The sequence below is a fragment of the Nematostella vectensis genome, chromosome 12 (assembly GCF_932526225.1).
Source record: "Nematostella vectensis chromosome 12, jaNemVect1.1, whole genome shotgun sequence".
NCBI lineage: Eukaryota > Metazoa > Cnidaria > Anthozoa > Actiniaria > Edwardsiidae > Nematostella > Nematostella vectensis.
Genome location: NC_064045.1, coordinates 1,968,434 through 1,991,218, shown reverse-complemented (window position 1 = coordinate 1,991,218; position 22,785 = coordinate 1,968,434). Strand labels below are relative to the sequence as shown.

The 22,785-nt window shown below is 38.1% G+C and overlaps 2 protein-coding genes across 2 annotated transcripts; one reads left to right on the top strand and one right to left on the bottom strand.

Moving 5' to 3' along the window:
• The first annotated feature begins 230 nt into the window (after positions 1-230).
• Positions 231-3,104, top strand: LOC116611565. Its single transcript, XM_032371961.2, has 2 exons — positions 231-788; positions 2,988-3,104. The coding sequence occupies exons 1-2, from the start codon at positions 475-477 to the stop codon at positions 3,100-3,102; spliced, it is 429 nt and encodes a 142-aa protein (XP_032227852.1). The 5' UTR covers positions 231-474; the 3' UTR covers positions 3,103-3,104.
• A 4,359-nt stretch (positions 3,105-7,463) lies between these two features.
• On the bottom strand, positions 7,464-10,494 carry LOC125557474. Its single transcript, XM_048720118.1, has 2 exons — positions 10,347-10,494; positions 7,464-7,882 (listed from the first exon to the last, which is right to left on the bottom strand). The coding sequence occupies exons 1-2, from the start codon at positions 10,492-10,494 to the stop codon at positions 7,551-7,553; spliced, it is 480 nt and encodes a 159-aa protein (XP_048576075.1). The 3' UTR covers positions 7,464-7,550.
• Positions 10,495-22,785: the final 12,291 nt, after the last annotated feature.

The window sequence follows — 22,785 nt, the reverse complement described above, 5'->3', positions numbered from 1 at the left end:
ACATATAGGAGGTGTTAAAGCCGCATTGTCACCAGTTTACTTCCGGAGGTCCGACAGAAACCTCAACCGTCAAAAGAATCTATTAGAATCCGAGATATTGAAAGCAGTGTGTCTACTGGAAGTTTCTTTGAGGACGTGACTGATAATTTAGAGCGGATGGCCTGTTTAATATTTTGAAATGTTTTTCGCATTTTCCGTTAAAAATCATCGGAGATTGTTAAGTAATCTACTGGAAGTAAACTGGTGACAATGCGGCTTTAACTAAACAGGAAATTTAAAAAGATGGACAATAAACCGCTCCTGTGTAGCAGTGCCGCTGTTTACTTTTCCCACCACCGGCGTGGGAAATATGTTATCATAGCTTGTTGACGTAATCATTCACAGTGTGTGCTTTCCCAAAGATAAGATAGATCATTTTACTGTAGAATTACTGTAGAGTTCGAAGGATAGATAGAGGCAACGGCGAGAGAGAAAATGTCCGATGACGAAGCATATGAACGATTGAATCAATCATTGGGTAACCTTTTAGCAAGTCACCCCAGTCCCGTTAGGGCGGCGGGGCCAATGTTCAATCCATCCTCGAGGTCCCCTACTCCACGTGTTTCGAGGGCCAGGAGAAGAGGAAATCAACCTTCTCGCACATTTGTTTGGCTGGAGGACGAAGACAGAGATCGGCCACCGTCGGTTCCGGCAGTCACCGCTAAGGTTAAGTTTCCATCAGATGCCTCTTGGTCTACAGTACTGGACCTAATTCGTCGCGAGTTGCCATGGGTTAGGGACACACAGAGGTAAATCTAGCATCCCGATAAATTACATTGAATTACCCTTTAAGACCAATTTGTTCCATCTCGGTCCCTATAATACTTACGATAATTTTATTATGATTTAGATCCCCCCTAGAGTTGTTAGCTCTTTCTTCAAATGTTTGCCATATCAGTTGCCTTCCCTCAACCACCCCCCCCCCCCTACACACACTCACACATAAAAACCAACACGTCATATTTTTTTACAATTCTCTGTGGCACTCCTTTTCAAACGCGATGGGAATCTTTTTGCGTGCTCGCCCACATATAAGATATTTTGTTTAAATGACTAGGCTCCACCATATATTAATGGCCATTCGACGTTTGGGGTGCGTTATGTCTGCGATATTTTTTTTGCTACGAACCCATTCTTTTTGCATCATTTTGAGAAAATATCATTTTTGTCAACCTTATCTCTCTAATGTATAATTTTAGAGCGGTTTTCATAAACCGGTGAAACGCTCTTTACCTTATTACACTTAATTTTCGCGACGTAAGGTCGCATGCGTGATCCGCACAATTGGCATCACGCTAGCCCGGTCGCAGCTCTAGATCCCACATGGATCTAAGCTGTGGTTTTAAAGCTCTTCGTTCGGGTCGAAGTCGCCCTGCAGTTTTTTTGCCGATGAAGTTTAACTGAGGCAAACCGGCTATGCCATGCTGACGAGTCCTAATAAGGACGAAACAGCTGTCCATGGTTGCCGAACTGCACGGGTAATAGACTGTGCTAGCGTCCCGTCTTGGCCCGGCTGGTGCCAATGTGTGTATGCTAGTTTGCTTCTAAAGTTCACATTTATGTATACATACTCGCAAGGATAGTTTGGCTATCCGACGGAGTTTTAGACTAGCAAAGGTCGCATGCGTGATCCGCACAATTGGTATCACGCTAGCCCGGTCGCAGCTCTAGATCCCACATGGATCTAAGCTGTGGTTGAAAGCACTTCGTTCGAGTCGAAGTCGCCCTGCAGTTTTTTTGCAGATGAAGTTTAACTGAGGCAAACCGGCTATGCCATGCTGACGAGTTCTAATAAGGACGAAACAGCTGTCCATGGTTGCCGAACTGCACGGGTAATAGACTGTGCTAGCGTCCCGTCTTGGCCCGGCTGGTGCCAATGTGTGTATGCTAGTGTGCTTCTAAAGTTCACATTTATGTATACATACTCGCAAGGATAGTTTGGCTATCCGACGGAGTTTTAGACTAGCAAAGGTCGCATGCGTGATCCGCACAATTGGCATCACGCTAGCCCGGTCGCAGCTCTAGATCCCACATGGATCTAAGCTGTGGTTTAAAGCACTTCGTTCGAGTCGAAGTCGCCCTGCAGTTTTTTTGCTGATGAAGTTTAACTGAGGCAAACCGGCTATGCCATGCTGACGAGTTCTAATAAGGACGAAACAGCTGTCCATGGTTGCCGAACTGCACGGGTAATAGACTGTGCTAGCGTCCCGTCTTGGCCCGACTGGTGCCAATGTGTGTATGCCAGTGTGCTTCTAAAGTCAACATTTCGCTATTTTGATACGGCGATATTTCGCGATTTCGCTATTTTCGTAAAAAAAAAACAGGTCACTTTATTTTCGCGATTTTGGGACAATAAAATCAAAACAAATTGAATTAAAATGTGCTTTAATCATCAAAACTGTAGCAAAAACATGAGTGTGCTCAATTTAGCCCACGCATCATATTGTTACAAATTGTTTCAGTTTTGATGATTAAGCACATTTTAATTTTCCACTTGTTTTGCTGAAAATAAAGTGATATGGCTTTTACGGAAATAGGAAAATCGCGAAAATAAAGTGTTGCGAAATATCGTCATCTCAAAATCGCGAAATTTTGACGTCGCCAAAAATTAAGTGTAATAAGGTATATATACCCAACTCGTTCCAATACTATATGTACTAAATAGACAAGGTGTTTCCATAAAGCTTATCAACATAATATTTCACCCAAAGGCTTTTTGTGTACTCACTTAATTTTTGCTCATCCCAATTTTCGAGACACTTTATTTTCGCATCACTTTAAAAAACCGGGAGAGTTGACAGGTATGTTAGAGTATGTTCCATGGTTTCACTCATCCTAAGAAATTTCCCAGATATTGCATACAATTTCAATAAATATATTAATTACATATTGTTTAACATATTGTAATGGTTAATAAAACTTGACTTGAGTGATAAAACTTTTTTCAGCATCACATTCTACAAAGCTGCAATGACAGGGAATCATCGCCTGATGCCAATTGGTTGCAATCTTGGTGGTCAAGAGATTTGCGACCAATACAGAACCTCGAAAACTAAGGTTTGACATAAAAGAAAAACATGGCAGATAGACCGTATTTATTTGTGCTTAAATGTAATGTTAAGGAGGCACAAGATCACTGCAGACTGTCATTTTCAATTTTTTTAATTGCAAAAAGAGGGTAATAGCAATGGTAAATTTCCTATTTCCAAGTTTGCTCCCGGGGGGGGGGGGACTGGGGGGTTTCAGAGAAATTAGTGGGAGACGCGAATCGCCCTTCCGAGCCCCCCAGCCCCGTCTCTAAATATCGAGCGTATAATGTTTCACGTACATAAACAATCGGCGATCGCTAATGTAGGCCGAATCGATTTCACGTACATGAGCTTTTGGCGATTGCTAATGTAGGCCAAATCGGTTTCGCGAACGGGGCGATTGCTAAAGTAGGCCAAAACGATTTCACGTACATAAACAAACGGCAAAAGCTAATGTAGGCCAAAACGATTTCACGTACATAAACAATCGGCGAAAGCTAATGTAGGCAAAATAGATTTCGCGTACACGAATAATCAATTAGGGCCGCAGGTGTTTCGCGTGCATGAATAATAATTAGGGCTGCAGGTGTTTCGCGTTCATGAATAATCAGGGCGTAGGCCGGGCGCGTGCAAGCCCAAGGACTTGCGCGTACACGACTTTTTGGGGCAAATAGCGGTGGGGCCGCGAAAACGAGGAGGGCCGCCAACCTACGGAGCGTGGAATAACCGTTTTTCGGCCGCGAGTTCGAAGCCGCCTGCGTGGCGTTTAAACCTGAGTTCTACTCGAACACTTCCTAAAAGCGGAGCCAGCATGACTTTTTTAGCATAAACTTGTTTAAAACCCCCCTTCCCTGCACTTTCATTATGCATCATATTCCACCACCCACAAAAATGGCACCATATGTAAAACATATAAAGATTGAATGTTCTATAAATACTGAAATTTTTATTAAAAGGTGTCCTAGGTATTCCCTCCTTTACAGAAAACTTGGTGCTATTTTATTCTCTTCAAAATTAAAAACAATAAACAAATACATATCAAATTCCTATGTATTAATAAGTATATCAGCAAATCACACTATCATAGTGGATTTGAGGTAAAAGTACTCATTCCCTGCCTGTACTGTCCAAATTACTTTGCAAGTTAAGTAAAGTAATTAAAGGAGGAAAAGATAGGGCTTTATCATTTTCTTTCTCTTGTGTAAGTTTTAAAGTAAGCAATTAAAATATTGGAAAAATATCTTTATTAACCTTCTTTCTTGTGCACTAGAATGTAACTTTGCTAAGGGTGGATAAAAAGCACTCCAACATATTTGAAAAAATTCTGAGTACATTATTTCATCATACAGTTAAGAACCACATATAAGAACCTCCCAAACGAAACGAGAAGCGCTTCAAAGCGCCGTAAAAGCGCTGCAAAAGCACTTCGCAGCGTAAATGCAGCCAAAATGAAGGGCTTTAGCAGCTATTAAGCAGTGGAAGCTACTTCGCAGCACGCTTCTATTCCGCTTCAAAGCGGTTGGAGCGAAATGAAGTAATTTTAACGTCTTTTTGAAGCGGCCTATTAGCACCTTTTAAGTACGTACTGCTGCAAAAACGCTTCAAACAGCTCCAATCGCTTCAAAGGGAAATATATAAGCTATGGTTGAGATATCACATGGAGATTGCACTCGCATCAGATCACAAGGCAGAAAAATCTTCAATGCATTGCTTTTAATTTTCAACGTCGTAGCTTGAGGGATTACATTATCCGAGTACTTACTATTTAAGATTGCACTCGCATCAGATCACAAGGCAGAAAAATCTTCAATGCATTGCTTTTAATTTTCAACGTCGTAGCTTGAGGGATTACATTATCTGAGTACTTACTATTTACATCATTTGGAAATAGAAAATTTTCCGCCAGTATAGTCCGCCAAGAAAGCGTCTCCGTGAAATCAAAGGAAGAAGATATATCCGTTATCCGGGCTTTCTTTGTATTGTATTTTCTTTCTGAAATGATTGCCACGCCAGCAGTATCGAGTCTCTCACGACTGCGAGGGAAACTGTTCAAGCGCTCAAGTGTTTGCGTTATATTTTGCTATATCAAGTATCGTACTCACGCTATCTGAGCAGGGCTTCTGGAATTACGCGTAATTTGGCTTTCTCCGCGTAATCCGCGTAAACCACAAATTTCCGCGAAATATCGCGTAATTTGGCTAACTTTATAGAGACAAAACATTTTAGTGCACAGCTGATGTGTTCTTTTAGGGTTTTTACCTTTATTTCTCGTAAAAAAAGAGATATATTCTTCGTAAGAGTGCGATATTTCTAACTGAATTTCGAAAACAAATAAAATGACTAGGCGTTCTTTGCTAAACCGCGAAGGCCTAGGACTAATAATAAAATACCTTTTTTAATTGGCTGGTGGCTAGAAGCCAATGAAAACTCGCCTTAAATATTGTCGCGCAAAAAATTAACCTTTTCAAGTTATTTCGTGCTTTCTTTCGGTACAAAATGTAGTTTGGGCGTAACAGTTGATAATTTAGCGCGTAATTCAGTAAAGAATCCTGCAAAATGTTGTTTTTTTAAGAAAAATGTATTGCAAAATTCCGCGTTATTTAGTGCGTAATGATTGATTTTCCGCGTAATTTAGCAAAGATTCCCGGAATTCGCGGAATTCCAGAAGCCCTGTCTGAGTAGCGTAAATCTCGACAGGTTTCAATGAGTGCTAATCTGACAATTTGACGAGTGTTAGCCTAATTGATTTGCCGCTTTTATACTACACCAAAATGTTTAAGCATTACCTCCCCGTTTGCGCGAAATCAGTTCGGTATAATTTCTTAGTCTGATTCTATTTTATTTGGAAACTGTGCAATAAATGCAAGATCGTCCCCTTGAAAGTGCATAAATAATAGTTTCTCCCGTATTGCTGAAATTGGGACGACCTTACCAGTTCGGCCTTTGTCATTCACAGCCAGTGGCTTTACAGCAGCGAGCTATTTAGCCGTCGCGTTAGTTAAACTATCTCTAACAAAGTGAAAATTAGAAACCAATTCTAAAAAAATACAACAAGGCAAAATTTGCGGTTGGACAACGAGGAGTGCAAGCACTAGATTACATGGATGTCGATACTGAAAAAAGCAGCTGCTCTGACCAGCCTGAATAGAGCCCGGATATGGGTCACAAAATGTGACAGTATAGTTATTCCTCGCTTTGGCCTTTTTGTACGAAATTGAATGATAAACAGATCCGCCTATCCGAGCTCTATTAAAGCACAAAATGTTGTCTCCGATAGGAGGATGCCCTAAATAACGCCCTAGTGCATTAAATTGCGCTGTTGTTAGTTTCTCATTTTTGGGACATCCAAGGGCAAAAATATTCGTTTCAATTTCCTGTTGCTTGTTAGCAAACGTAGGGTCAGTAAGAGCTTTATAGAACTCGTACTCTTTTGTTCCGGGAGATAGATCTCTAGATAAAATCGGCAAGGTCTGTGTCGTTACAACAGCTGACACAATCTGCAATTCTATGCTCTGGGTTCCGTGAAAAAGCTTAAGTTACCGTTGTAGTTTTCAAAAGGAAAACAAGAATGTGTCCATAACGGGCCAAGATCACGCACGTCATCGCAGATGTTAACCAGCGAGTGGATGTTGATCGTTTCCTTGGATGCAGGATATAGAGAGGAAAACATCAAACAAAAATGCTGCAATAGTTTTTCAGCATGATTGATTTGAGCGTGCGCGATATTTTCACAGAGTAGAATAAATATGGCTTCGCTAAATAAAACAAAATGTTTGTAATTTTCTTCTGGGAGAAATCCTGGTGGATGCTGAAGAAATGATCCCAACTCTGGTGGATGCTGAAGAAATGATCCCAACTCTGAAGCTTTCCAGTACTGCCTTTCATTTTCTATCTTCCGCGGGTAACGTGTGATGTCATTTGGTGGTCTTATTTGTGACAAACGCGCATCAGCCATTTTAACTCGATCACAAATGTTAAACGCTTCAGATTTATAGGACGAAGAAAACCAGAGATTGAGAAGGCTTTTTGTTATTCCCTGGAGAACACAGTGCATGTAATCTATGGATGTGCCCCGTTTGATATCGAAGTGTTGTAAACCAGCGAGCCAAGACGGCCCTTTTGTTCCTTGTACAGGTTTACCACTTCTTAAAGCCTCTCGGGCTTCTAAGAGATTCTGTTCTTTCGTTCTCATCGGACCAGTGGGGTCACCTCTTTGAAAAAGGAATGCATGGGCGTGCCCACCGCCCTTTGAGCCTGTCTTAACAGTGCAGCCCGGTTGATAGCATTTCGGACAACCAAATTTACCGTTGTATTGTACTGTATTACAAACACATGCTTTTGCAAGTGCAAGTGCCACATAGCAAAAAGGCACGTACATTAAATTCCATGCTTGTTTCAGGGCTTTTGACTTGAACGCCATTTGTTTCGAGTTCACTAAAGGTTGAATGGAATGGCTTTTAAATAACTCCACATTGCAGGTTTTCACGGTCCAAACCAAAGTCCAGCAAGAATACAGTTTTCTTTTGCAAATCGTTTCTTAGGAGGTAGTTCATTTACTACAAGGTACAAAGGCCACAGTGAAAACGAAGAAGATTTGAAAACCGGTATGCTATCAGTATTCCAAGTAAAAGAGATATTAGTGGGATGTGATAGAGGATCCGTCGCATTTGTAGAGAGTTCCTTGTAGAGTCTGCCGTCATAAATGTCACTAACGCTAGTAGAATCAGATTTTTTTTGAAATCTATATTGTAGAAGATCGAAGAATCCTGAACTTTGATAAAAAATGAAATATTCCCAGATTTTGAAAGGTCTCGATTACAAAATGTGTTACGGCAAAATTTTTTCACTTTTGTCTGCAACAAGCATGTAGCAGTATGTGCAGTACCAGTGGAATATTGGAGGTGTGAAAAGATTGCATTGACGAAAGAACTTTTTCAACATATTAAGCGAACGTAAAGATTCGTCTAATTACATACAGTGGAGCCACATGAGTTTTAATATGTCATTTATTGCTTGACCTGTTAACGAATGCCTCATCACAACCAGCCTTGTCAAAACAGGCCGGCAGGCGGCCAGAATCGCCGGCTACACTCATTTCTCGGCCGGGTACTTTTGCTCAAAATTTAAAAAATAAAAGCATGATTCCAGACGCTACTTGCCGTTTCTCTTATTAAATCTCTGTCAGTTTTCTGATAGCTTCTGTAATCTGAAAACTGTCGATTTTTCCCTTCTCTGATGTATGTGTGACATCGTTGTTTACGTTGTGCGAAAACTACCGGCAACACGTAAGTACAGGATACAATTTTTACAAAGAAAATTCAGTTTTTACAATTACAATAATAAGATTATCAATAGGGATATGACTGGATGGAAACAAATGTACATCTTATTTTAAATACATGGTTGAAGGTATCATGTGTCTGTCATGTTAAAGTAGGACAAAGCCACCATGACAATCACCCGTGTTCTGCCAATTCATCGAATTTTACAGACTATTAGTCAGGTGGGGGACTGTAACAACAATGGCTTTTTATGGTTTACTGATATCATAGGACAACACTAAATCAGTACCTTGGGATTGCGGCAGTGTCTAAAAGTCGGTACTATGACGTAATAAAGTTGATGCATCCGGTGCCAGAGGAGATAGTGATTGGCATGTGTGAGAAGGAAAAGGAGAGGATAAAAGTGATTGAGGACGGCAAGCTTGGCAGTTGGGAGAGAGCGGTTGTGACTTCAGATGGTGTGTGGCATACGAGAGGGCATTTCAGCAACAATGGGAGTTTCGTTATCAAAAATTATATGACAGGAGGATTGCTATGGTTTGGACATAAATGTATGAGGAAGTCCAAGGAAGAAGAGGAAGATGAATTATTTCAAGGGACATCAAAATCCATTGAGGGGACATAGGATGAAGGTTGCGAGATAGAGGTTGTGTGGCAGGATGGAGATTCGACGGCGGCTAAGTCAGTGGAGAAGGTATTTGGAATTGAGAAGAGAAGAGTGTACAAGTGTGGTGGACATGTGGGCAGAGCTCATGGAAAGGAGTTGGCAAAACAGAAGGCATTTTTGGGTATTCCTTGGTGTTAAGGGGAGCTTTGTTTTTGGTGCCCAAGGCCTACTTCATTATCTCGTTCTAAGATCTTTGTTTTTGGCTTTTGTTCCAATGCGTTTTTGGTGCTGGTGCTCCGTAACACCAAGAAACTACCGCATTTCCGATGGGCTAGTATCTATTTGGAAATAGACCTTCAAGAAAATGGAAAATGTGAAATGTTGGTGCAAGCGACACAGTAAAAACTGCGATTGCATGTTAAAATAAGGAATCAGATTTTTTGATTGGTTGCTCTTTCTCTTTTTTTTTTTGCATTGTGTTTGAGAAGCTTTGGGATTCCTGTGTGCGCTGCCGGTCACGTGGAAGCACCATGAAAAACATTCCGAGATCGCAAGCCGTTTTTATGCGTTTGTAGAGGAACAAGCATTGATAAAAAACGATGCCTATCAAGAACTTTCCCAAGCTGAGGTGAGGAAAATTTAAAACCACTCAGCTTGTTGTTTTGATCTATGTTACGAATTCTTTGGACACAAAGATTACGCAAGACTAGTTATAATCCATTCAAATAATCACTCAAATACGTGTTTTTTTTTTAAATCACCTCGCACAACAAAGAATGCAAGTAATAACACACATATTTATTGGTCCTCAAATTTGTTTTCAGCGTTGTATCGATATACATAGCTGATTACTTAACGAGAGGTAAAAGAAAACATGTTATATTGAAGCTGAAAGTGTTTGGCAAAACGGTCCAACATTTCTCATGCAAACTCAAAACATATAGCCCATCTCCCGTACATTCACAGAGCAAAAGCTACCCGAACAGCTAAAAATATCTGCATTAGCAACGGTTCAGACAGCTAACGAAGACACACTGGCAGAACTAATAAATATTCACAAATACTCAAACTACAGTAAGCTACTACGGGTAACATGAAGGATTCTTAATCTTTATAAAAAAAACCCGAAGATATCTCTTAAAAATGCCACCAAACATCTGAAATCAGAAGACATTAAAGAACCAGAATTAATATGGACAGGACACTGCCAGCAACAGATGCTGAAGGACATAGAATGTGGGCACTATAAACTTCTATTTCCTGTCTTGAAAGAAAACGGTATAAATGTTGTAAGTGGGTGTGGAAATCAATGGTTGGAAATGGGTTAAGACGATAAAGAATTGATTCTTCTACCCTACGATCATCCACGTCTATACGCCGAACATGTACATAAAAGGTTATCACGGAGGTCATCACGAAGTTCTAACGACATCGTCAAAAATAAGAACCAAGTATTGGATACCAAGACTACTGAAACGTCAAAGGGATCAAACTCAAATGTATAATTTGTAAAATACTTGACAAGAAAATCATTCATCAAGAAATGGGCAAACTTCCTGAGGAACGTCTAAAGCCTGCACCTCCGTTGTACAGTACTGATATAGATCTCTTCGGGCCTTTAAAAGCAAGAGACCAAGTCAAAAGAAGAACATTCTTAAAAGCCTATGGTGTAATTTTCAACTGTTTGGAAACAAGAGCGATATATTTGGACAGTAACATCTTATATAAAAATATATTCAATAAAATCCCTTTAAAATAATATTTGTCTGTACTTTCACTCTATTTTGTAATATAATTTGTGAAATGTTTGTTTATTAGAAACAATATATCATGGATGGTCTTGGTTGACCAATAACTAGATTTTGGCTTATACAATATGATCAATATGAGTTGAATATCAGCAAGACCATTGTACACAGTCATCTAGATACAATATGAACAAGAACAATAATACTGGTCCCAGTTTTACAACTAAACGAACTCTAAATTTAACTTTTTTGAATGAATTTCTCTGTATTATATAAGAAAAGCAGAGAATATCAGACATTATGCCTGTAGTTCAACAAAAACTCAAAATATGCAAATTAATGTTTTTCTGTAGTGTTTATACCTTCGACGTGTTTTGAGGTCTAAAAGAGAACCTGATGAATGACAGAGGTTGAATTATCCACAATAAGTTGCTTAGTTCCAGCAGTTAAGAAAAGCTTGTTCAGTTCTTTAGGTGATAAGTCATCTATTCTAGTGTCGCCTTTGTTGATGGAGATGAGAAAACTTTGCAGGCCATCATTAAAGCATGTGTACATCTGCATTTTGCCATCAGTTTTCTTGACAGTTAAGTTGCAAACCAGTTTTGTTTGGCATTCTGAAAAGAGCATAGTTGTTTGGCAAGTTGGCAGGGGACATGTTATCATGTCATCTTCACTATCATCTTGATTTAGCGTGGTGTTGCATACAACACAAGAGTTTGCTGCTTTCACATTGGCACCGATAATATTTTCAGCAAATTGCTCAGATGTTAAGTTTATGTCATGGATTTGTCGATCAGCTGGTTCAATTGATGTTGAAGTATTTGTAGATAGATATTTAACGTCATCAAATACTCTGATTCTATCATTCTTAAATGTGTACGTTTTTCCACATTCTACTCTGTCAATGAGGTCTTCCCAGAGAGTGAGTTTTATTGTGCTATGCTCATCACCAATGATACAGTCTGATTTCTTTAGCTGTTGACCTTGTTTAATGATCAATTGATTTTCGTGATTCTTTGTTACCACCTTAGCAACAATGTCAACTGCCTTGTATTCTGGCGCTGATAACGCTTCTTGCACCGTCACAATAGATGAGACAACTTGGGAGTTATATGAGAATTCTGGCGCTGCTGATGTTATCTTTGATTTTTTCGTCATTCTGAACTCTTCATAGGTACTGGTGCTAGCCATTCTTTTGGTGGCTGTGATTTTTATTGGTGATTTATTTTGGTATGGTTCAAGGAGATTTTTTCTTAGCTGTGGGTCATAGCACACGGCACGGACCTTTTCAGCTTCTCCAGTTTGGACAAGACAGTCAAAGTATGGTTTTCTGTTTTTTTTTCGCATGCTTAACAGGACTTAGGCTATGAACAAAACCCTCTAGTTGTTTGCACTGTATTTATAGACTCCATTATCAATTTTTGCCTTTAGTTAATGAAGCTGTTTATCAATACACAAATGGCTTTATGATCAGAAAAATATGTCTCCAAAATCTGAAAGCTTGTTTGCACTTCAGGTAAATTAGTGTAGATGTGGTCAATACAGGTTTTACTGTCTGTTGTACTACATGAAACTAGCTGTCTATAACAATTTTGTGTTATAAAAAAGTTATAAAGTGATGCACGGCGTGATTCACTGAACCAGTTCACATTGAAATCACCAATAAAAATGTTAATTTGTGTTGGTAGAGTCTAGTGTCTCTTTCATAGCATTACATAATTCTGTTATTGATACTGTTGGTGAGCTGTATACTCCCACTATTGTAATATGAGGTATGATCATAAACCTCAAAATAGTTATTTCTACACCATGTATATTACTACAAAATGGATATCCTGGGTAATAGTCAAGACGGCTATACACTGCTGTACCTCCATATGGCCTTACATTTTGTCTTGGTGTACCATCATTTCTGAACAATGTATAGTTTTTATCATCTAATAGATATAAATCATCATTTTCATGCTGAAAAAATCTTGTTTCTGAAAAAATATTTACATCAGTGCTTGAGTAATTTAAGTCATGACGTATGTCATCTTTATGCTTGTGCAATGATCTTGCATTGAGAAAACAGATTTTAATACTAGCTTGAGGTGCTTCATATATGGGACTAACAGAAAGTGACAGTTTTCCTTCAGTTCTTAATCGATGCATTTCAGTTTGGACGTCAGTATTAACAGCTATTTTGCTTTTACATAAGTCAGTTATATATAGACCATCTATAGTTGTTACTCTACTTAATCCTACATAATGTATATGAGGAATGGCTCTTTTGGTTTCAAAATTTACTACAATTCTACTTTCAGTATCACCCTGTGATCTATGTATTGTTTTAGCAGCAGCAGGTCTAAGTGGAAATTGTTTTCTCATCACGTGTACAGATCTTGTTCTACCTACAGCAAATTGAGTGCTAATAGGTTTGATTGGTGTCCATGTTGGTTCAATATCATTGACATATAGCTGTCTATTATCATGCCTGGTTTTTTGACCAACATCAGCATGATCAAACTGTACCCATATAATACCTGATGGTTTGTCTGTTTTATGTATTTGCATAAATTTTATGACACTACCAGCACCATTGGTCATACCATCATCATTTCTAGTGTTTAGTGATATCTCTGTTCTTTCACCAATTGCCAAATGCAAAACAGAATGCAGTTGTTTTGTTTTTCTAGGATCTTTAGGTATTTGCTTTAATATTTTGTCTCTAAGTTCTTCCGAATCTGTTCCAATGACAGTGTCATGTGCTTTAATAGAGTATTTTGGACCCTGAAGAGCATTATGAGCTTTATAGTTGAAGTCATTGACTTTAGCATTTTGAATAAATAAATGAGGTGCATCTTTGGGATACTGAGCACTAGTGTGGTTAAGAATTCCTTCGTTTAATTTGATTATATCCTCTTTAGTATGATTTCCCTCTCTTAATCTATTCAATAATTCAGCAAAGTCTTTGCTTTCCCTCTGTCGCATGATTTCTTTAAGTTCAAACATTTTGAAAAGTTCTTGCCATACATTAGGTGCAAGAACACCATATTCATCATTATCCATGTCTTTAAATATATAACCATCCATTACAGGTTGTAATTGAAACAAATCTCCTATAGCAACAATACTAACACCGCCAAATGGTAGCGAGCTGCCTTTGATGTCTTTAAGTCTATTATTGAATTGGACATTAAACATAGTATTAACAACCACCACTTAGAAAGCAGTAAAATGCCTCACCAGAAGTTTTTATTAAATGTAGTACATGATAGAAAAATTCTTTTTGCTCTTTATTCAACGTCTGTACCATACATCTATATTCATCATCTGGCAGTTCATTCATAATAAGTGTTTCAGTATTATCAACTGATGGTATTCCTAAATCATCTGATAGATTATAGTTTCCAGTGAAGTCAGGATGTAAGTCTTGATCACCTTCAGCTCGGTCTTGTTGTTCAAGATTTTGAGTACAAGGCGCTATCTCATCAAATCTATCCTCTAATCTATTCATGTCTTGTTGTATTTCATTAAAGTCCCCATTGCAAACTGCATATTGTTTCATTTGTTCATTGATGACATTGGCAAGTAACATATAGCGTTCTTCATAAGATGAAAATGTACCAAGAATATCAGTTTCTTCATTTCGCCATGGAGTAAATAGCATTAGAAGTTCACGATAATGTTTTTCCGGCTCAGCTTCCTTATTAAACCACACACTTCTAATTATCCTAGCCTTTGCTCGTTTTTTAGTTTTGCTACGTGGTGTTTTCTGAGCTTTTGTATCATCATCATCATTTAGATTATCATCAACAAAATTCTCTAACGGAAGACCATCAACATCAACTTGATTAGTTTGTTTTACATAAGGCTTTCCAGCACAATCATACCATGCTGCCCAGTCTGCAAGTGTGATATTTTCTAGTTTTAGAGGGCGCTTTGAATATCTTTTGAGTAAACCACTGGTATAGATTTCTTCAGAGTCATCATCCATTTCATTAATATTATCCATTGGTTTTAATAGGTCAACTCTTTCATTAGGTGGTGATGTATTTATAAATATTATCAGTCTAGATGATTTTCTCATTGGAAGCTGTAACACAATGTACACTGCTTCTTGTGCACTTATCTCAACATTATTGAGGAACTTACTTCCAATATCCCTTACTTGTTGTTTTATTGTTTTATTACCTTGCCTAGCTTCAGTACATGCCTCTCTTAAAAGTTCACTCATGCCTTTCTGGACTTTTGATATATAATTCACTATGTACACAGCACATGCATAGACATCTAAGACAAACTGTATATCCATGTTAGCTCTCCATGCAGAGAGACAATCAGGGTTGTAATTATTTATGCGTAATTCATTGGGATTTCTTTTCAGAAACACAGTAGGTGTGTTAATCGATGAACTTACAGCAAGTAAATAGTTTTGTTTAGTGATATTAAGGTTCACGAGTAACTGGTCAAATGTAATATCTTCACCTTCTTTGCTTTCATCTAGATACACTTGAATTGCCTTCCAATTATCTCTATATATTTTTATTTCCTTTTCGGGTGTATCCTCATCTAGAGGATATATTATCATAGTTTGCTTCATTGGTGGCTGTGGATAGTTAAATCTACATTTGCTACTTGTATTTTTACGGCATGTATGCGAATGTCTATGTACCTGTCTATTAACCAAGACTAGTAAATCAGCATTGTATACTGGCTTTTGGCAAGTTATTATCTTATCAATAAATGATGTGACATCTTCATCACTATCTATTTGAAATTGTGGTGCATCTTCAAGCCACATCAGCATATGTATATGAGGAGACCCTCTTTGCTGATATTCTACACGGTAAAACCAGTCAGATATTTTACCTAAAGGTTGAGCAGAACTGAACAAGAAGTTTGTTAAAAATTGATTAACTTGATAATCAAAGTGTCTTGCACATGTCACAGGGTCACTCTGAATTAAGCGACACCTGTCATCCCAATTAAAATTGTCTATTTGTTCATCAGTGTATTCCTTATTGTCTACAAGCTGACCAAGTATTCTAAGTAGGTGCATCCATTGTGTTTCAGCTGATGAGAAACTACAAAATAGTGTAGCAGGACCTAACTGCCTAATCATTGCAAACAGATCTTTTTCAGCTTTTTCAAAGTATGGAGGTGAACCTCTCAGTGCATTTAAAAATTTGTATCCATCATCATGACGAATCAATCTGTCTATTGATCCTTGCTGTTTAAGTTGTCCAGCAGTAATATTTTTGTTGTTTCCCTTACATTTTCTCAGAGCTATATGTGATTTTCCTAAGAGAATTTTCATTTGCAACTTTTTTGTTTTGTAAAATATATTTTCAATGCACACTGCAGCTCGTCTGTCAGACCGTCTCAACTCTGATTTACATATATCACTATAGTTAATATCGACTAATCTTTGTTTATTGTCAATTCGTGGTTGTCCAAGAAATATTCCAGGGTATGCTAACTCTTCACAATATTTGTCTCTAAAAACACTTAATGGTCTATTCCCTTCACCTGGAGCAATATTTAATATGTTTTGCCTTTCATTATCTTCTAAAAAGTCAGTTGCTGTAAACATAGTATCAGTAACACCAGCAATTGTTTCTGCTTCATCTTCATGTGATTCATTTTGGTCTAGCCCTTCAGAATCAATATCATTGTCATCAGTTTCATCTATTGTATCTGACTGTACCTTCTCATTAATTTCATCATTATCAGCTCTGTTGTATGATTGATCCAGTCATTATTCAGTACTATACCTTCATCTCTATATAAACTACTATGTGTTATAAGCCAATTTGCTGCTTGAAGTACTTTATATGGTCTTACATTTAGTGACAGTGCAGAACTCTTATATTTCAGCATCCGCTTTAAATTAACTTTAATTGTAGCAGTTTGATTTTGCAATCGTGGTAATATATTAACTGTATTAGTTACATCAGCAGGTACATTAACAATATTTCCATGTATCTTAAGCTGTCTCCCCCTAGGTGCCTGCATTAATTTTTGAAATGCAATTCTTGGAGCTAATAATCTACATTCTAGTTCATTGAGATCAAAGAAATCTGGTTTATCTGGAAATGCTATACCATTCGCTACAGCACATGGTGGGACTTTATTTTTTGGCAAATAATTAGAGCATGTTCTACAAACCCATTCTTTGTTACCAACACTTATCTTATTTGATAGATATTTCACAACATCAGGATTTGATTGTAGTACTACTTACACTATGTTTATACCATAGTTGATCACAACATATACAAATATACAGAGGGCCTTGGTTTACTATTTCATGGAACCGCTTTATTGCAAATTCAATGGATGAGTTAGCTCTATATTTTCTTTGGTATTCATTACGCTTTGATTTCTTTTCCGGTGATGCATTCATTTCTCTATTTTTTCTTTGGTATTCATTTCTCTTTGATTTTTTTTCTGGTGATGCATTCATTTCTCTATATTTTCTTAGGTATTCATTACACTTTAATTTCTTTTCTGGTGATGAATTAATTTCTCTATATTTTCTTAGGTATTCATTACACTTTAATTTCTTTTCTGGTGATGCATTCATTTCTCTATAATTTCTTTGGTATTCATTTCTCTTTGATTTTTTTTCTGGTGAAGTATTATTTTGTTTGGATTGCCTGTATTCCTTCATGTATTGCCTAATGTAGGTAGCCCTGTCTTGCTTTTTTGTTTCATTTGAATTAGAACTTTTGCTTGTACTTGCTTGCTTTCTTTTTTCTGGACGACTCGAAATTGTATTTTCCCTGTCAATATTGTTCGAACTTTGTTGATGTGAAACAGAACATGTTGATACGTAGTGCACTTGACCAATATGTCCTATGTATATTGTTCTAATATTATTTATTATTGTATTTGCTGGCTCAACTAATGTGACTTCCCTAATATTTGAATCTGATTCTATAATATGAATCTTTAAACTCATTGCATCAGCAACAGCCTGTATTATAATATGATTGGCCCATGTTCCTTGTAGAGACATATTAGTTAAATACTGTGACCAAGATGAATCTATGATACTTTCAATAAATCGTTCAGGATTGTCCTTTAAATATCTCACTCCTAAAGCTCTAATTTCTGCATGTTTATTTGAATTACCATATAGCTGATGTGATACTGATTTGAAAAAGCAATCACCTCCTCCACCAACATCTAGTGGTGTTAAACCATGTCGAAGCATTCGGTATCTTAACGTAAAGTCACCATTACTATATAAACATATATCTTCAATATTATTATTATCAGTTACAGGACCAGGATTCAATTCAATGTCCCCAGACAATAAAAGAGTTTGTTTACATCCATTATACCTCACTGATGTTTTACAAGTTGCTCTAAAAAAGGAGCTATAGAAACTATTAAGTCTGTTAATGTATTTCAATTTCCAATAGTTATAGTTTGTAGCAATTCTGTAAAAAACAGATGAAACGGGTGTGCCCTTAATAATCATCTTTTTGTGTCTTTTTCTTAACTTTCTATATCTGAGCAATCTCATAACTTTTTTTAGGGATATTCTAGATGGTTCTCTATCTCTACATTTGTGATTTAGTTGCTTTGAACATATTCGAGAATGTCTATGATTTTCTATACACTTGGAGATCTTGATAGATGGACAAGATGCATGTTTATTATTATCATGTTTGTTTTCAATACTAGGCATAGTTTTCTCAAATGCATTTGTTATACTGTTATTACTAGTTTTTGAGGTGAATTCGTCAACAAGATTACTTCGATCATTATATACAGTGCTAAAAATGTGATTTGTTTGCCCTGTTTTATCCGACAAATACAGCAACATGTACACAGGTATCCCGAAAATACTTTTGTTCACAAATTGGTTTCCACAATATTTGCCATTATAGTGCCTTTCAGTCACATTGCTGTGATTATTAGTTTCCCGAAGGAAATTTTCAGTGTGCCGAAGCACAGTTAAGATCACATTGCTGTGATTACTAGTTCCCCGAAGGGAATATTCAGTGTGCCGAAGCACATTTTAAGCCCCATTTCTGGGTTTGTTTGCTTCCCGAAGGAATTCTATGCTCTCCCGAAGGAGATTTTGAGCCCCATTTCTGGGTTTATTGGTTCCCCGAAGGGAATTGAAGGACACCATACGGCCATAAGGACTGGTCTTGTGTAATAAGGCAAGCGATGCAATCGAGCTTTTGTTGGCAAACAAACCACATAAAGCACCCCAAAATCTGAAATATTCTTTAGAAATACCAACATGACAAATGCATAAAAGGTTGTGCCTAGTACTAAACACAAAAGGGATAGAATACATTGTAAAAGAAGTATTAAATCAACTCACCTTCACAAGAGCTCGTGAAATCAAACGAGAAGTGCGAAGAGAAAGCACATGTTTGACTCCAATCATTTTTTGCTCGTGGACTATAATTCAAAACAACGTCGTAATCCGAAATCAATCCGATCCCTCTTCGCCAGCGACATCTACGACGACGATCACGTGTTCGATGAATGACCGCTAGGAACGCCTGCTTCAAGTGAAATTCTATTGTTTACAACTCTTTCTTTCACTCACTCAAACCGATGGCATAGTGACGAGAGGCCCCATAAGGCCTTTCGTCACAAAAATTGTTGCGCAATTGCGCCACATTTACATAATCAAACTTGTCGCCAGATCTTTTTTTGGAACAGACAGTGTCGACCAAATCGTCTACCATTCTCTCGGCCCAGATTCCTTTCGGTCCACGCTTTCTTTTCTTCGCGGGCGAAGCTTCGAGTTCAAGGACAGAACCTTGTCCCTCATCGCTGGATCTTTTGTCATTTTTTCTCAAACTGAAAATGAAAAATAAAGCCTACACTTAAATACTCATTACCGGTAACTGTTAAGATTTCATTATTGTCCCAGAACAAAAGAGCACGGGAATATGCTTACATTTTCTCGTGCGTACGCTCGGGTCAAGCGTACGATAAATACTGCTAGTCGTTGCAAGGGAAATGTAGTGATTACCAAACAGTACTATGTTGTTAAATTTCCTTATTTCTGATAGCTATTAATATCTGTGGTATGCCCTTAAGGCCTGAGCGGCTTACCTTTGGGTCTCTCCTCTGTCTTGTTTGCTACACTAATCGGAGTACCCAACTCTTTGTCCCGCTTCCCAGCCTAATTTTGTCTCGTCATACTCAAGTATAGTACATTTGTTGCACACCGGCAACTCGCATTTTAGGCACGTATATTTTGTGCCTTCAAAACAAGACCAGCATAATAACATCGAATAGCAGTTTGAGGAGTTGTAGGTCGGTACGTAAAGCGCATGCTCTTTAAGGGGGTTTCCGGCTTTTTGGAGGGTGCATTTGCAGATTTTGTGCAAAGGTTCGAATTTGAATCAATTTTCTTTCTCTTTTTTTATAATGTATTTATCTTATTCTGTTCAAGTTTTGTTTCGACGTATGCCCACTTGAATCTTGAATCTTGAACCAATTCGCAGCAAACGTCACAACGTTCATGTACCTATTTCCAAAACAATAGGTTCGGCTGAATTAGGTTCATGTTAGTTGTAGCGCTAGCACGGACTCGAATACAATTGAACCACGGTTTTAAACATCTCCATTTATTTTCCATAAAATTCACCGGAGTGGGAGAGTTAACGTTCAAAGTCTGTTATGAGAAATCTGAATTAGTTACATAAAAGACTCGAAGTTATATCATTTCAAAGTTTCTTACCCAGTGGCGTGTTGAAGTTTCTTGCGAGTCGTCTGACTAGTACTAAAATAAATTTGCATTATGGCGTTATACTTACCAAGTTTCCATTGGCTGCGTACAGCGTTCGAGTCCTGAATGAGCACAATATCGCCTACTTTAACGTTTCTGTGCGACGTATTCTATTTCTTCCGTAAAATAAGGCTTGGGAAATAGTTTGTTGTCCATTTATTCCACAAGACGCGTTGACAATAGTTTGTTTGAAACTGAAGCGTTTTTTCGGGCTTGCATTTTCATCAAATGGTCCTCTATATACGAGGTATACGAGATGTAGAGCGTCCAAGTAAAAGGTCACTTGGACATAGATAACAACCATCATCCAGGGACGTTGGGTGTCTCCCGATTGGTCGTTCGTTCAGAAGGTTGGCTGTTTCAAATAAAACCGTTTGCAGTTCAGAGAATGTCATAATATGTTCATGGAAGCATTAAGGGACCTCTTAACTCTTAACAGAACGGATGAGTAATTCTGTTACTCCATTTTGCCGGGGAGCATCGGCGGACGTAAATCTTCATTCAAAATTATTATTGATACCATAGTTTCTCAGCTTTTCCCAATCCCATTTTTGGTGATTTCTTGTAGCTCTATATTTGCGTCGACAAGTTGAGAACCGTTGTTTGAAAATAGTTTTGCTGGATAACCGTCGAGTGCTGCGAATCTTCGGAGTACCATTAAGAACAAGTCAGTACTAAAATCTGCGGCGATGTCATATTATAACTATATCAATATTTTTGAAAAGCCACAAAAATTGTCTTCACGTTATATATTTATATTGAAGTGGAAATAAAATGTTTATATTTTGCAAAATTGAACATTTTTATGGTGTTTAGCCACACAACCTAATTTTTCACATCTTTCTGTTTTTTATGCTTACACTGTAAATTCTAACTTCTTCAGAAACAATTCACTATGCTAAGACCTACACTAAAGTCTCTACTCTTTACGTTTCTTATGCATTATACCTTGAGTCACATGCAGTCTTTGACTGCCTATTTTTAAAAAATGTCTCCGAATGCAAAAAAGCAGCCTTGACCACCAAAACCGCAACTGGCATGAGAAGGATACAGAAAGACAAAGAATATGGTCATTGGTGTTTTGTCAACTTTATGAACTCGTGAAAACACTAGACTTGCCATCCTGACCTGGCAATAGAGCCGTTGGTTATAACCAACACCGCCGCCAATGATTAAGAAGAATTCGGGGGAAGACTAGGAGAGACAGCAGTATGTTCCAGTGAGAGGAAAGAAAAAGAACAAGTCAAAATCTGTGCCGGGGTATTCAGTAAGAGATCCGCCCATTCTATCACATCCGCAATCCTGGCGACGCCCAGAAAGAGGAGAGACGGCCACGAGAACAGCCGCAAGATCACCTTCAGACGAAGAGGACTACGAAAGAGGGCCGCCCATCCCACCCGCGCTTCTGGCGACGCTTAGAGAGGAGAGACGGCCACGAGAACAGCCGCAAGATCACCTTCAGACGAAGAGGAGGACTACGAAAGAGGGCCGCCTATCCCACCCGCGCTCCAGGCGACCCCTAGTGAAAAGTGGACGGCCAGGAGAACAGCCTCAAGTTCGCATTCGGATGAAAAGGAGGATTAAAACAATTAATCTATGGACAAAGCCGTTACTGATTATTAATTATTACATTAATTATGATCATCTAACGAACTTGGCGGGAAATTCATAATAACGCTCCGCTTTGATTGTTTTGCATTTCTCAAATAATAACAACAAAATGTTTATGTTTAGTCCGAGCCAAGTATATACTAATACAACTATTAATTGATGACTTTGATAACGATTTTTTACAATGTTTACTATAACAAAATATTTCATATAAGTGAACAGTGTTATTATTATGCAACAAAACATTCAATTTATTCATACATTGATCCAGTCTTAAAGACAGTCCGGGAAAGAAGTTTCGGTTTGAAGCCCGAGCAAAATGACTCAACACACTCCCCTACCTTGTTTTTCAACCCACAATTTTTCCATTAGAATCCCTCATGCTCTTGAGTCCGCGTCTGGAATTCAATCACAAGCCCTCCGTTACCATCCTTGCAAATGATTCTCGATTCGATCGCATAAATCAGTTAACTGAAAAATAATAGAATCGTTGGAATTCCCTGGGTAGCCAAAGCAAGCCCACACAAACCGACATTTTGAGCTTTTAGGTGATATATGTCTTTCTGGCCGATGGACTATTAAATCAACAAAGGCAAAATACTGCACCACCTTTCCAAATCCCCAATCAACAGATTCCCTCACTGCACTCATGCTGCTATTAATATGTTGCTGAACTGGAGTACATATAAAGCTCCCCTGTAAGGGCCTAGGA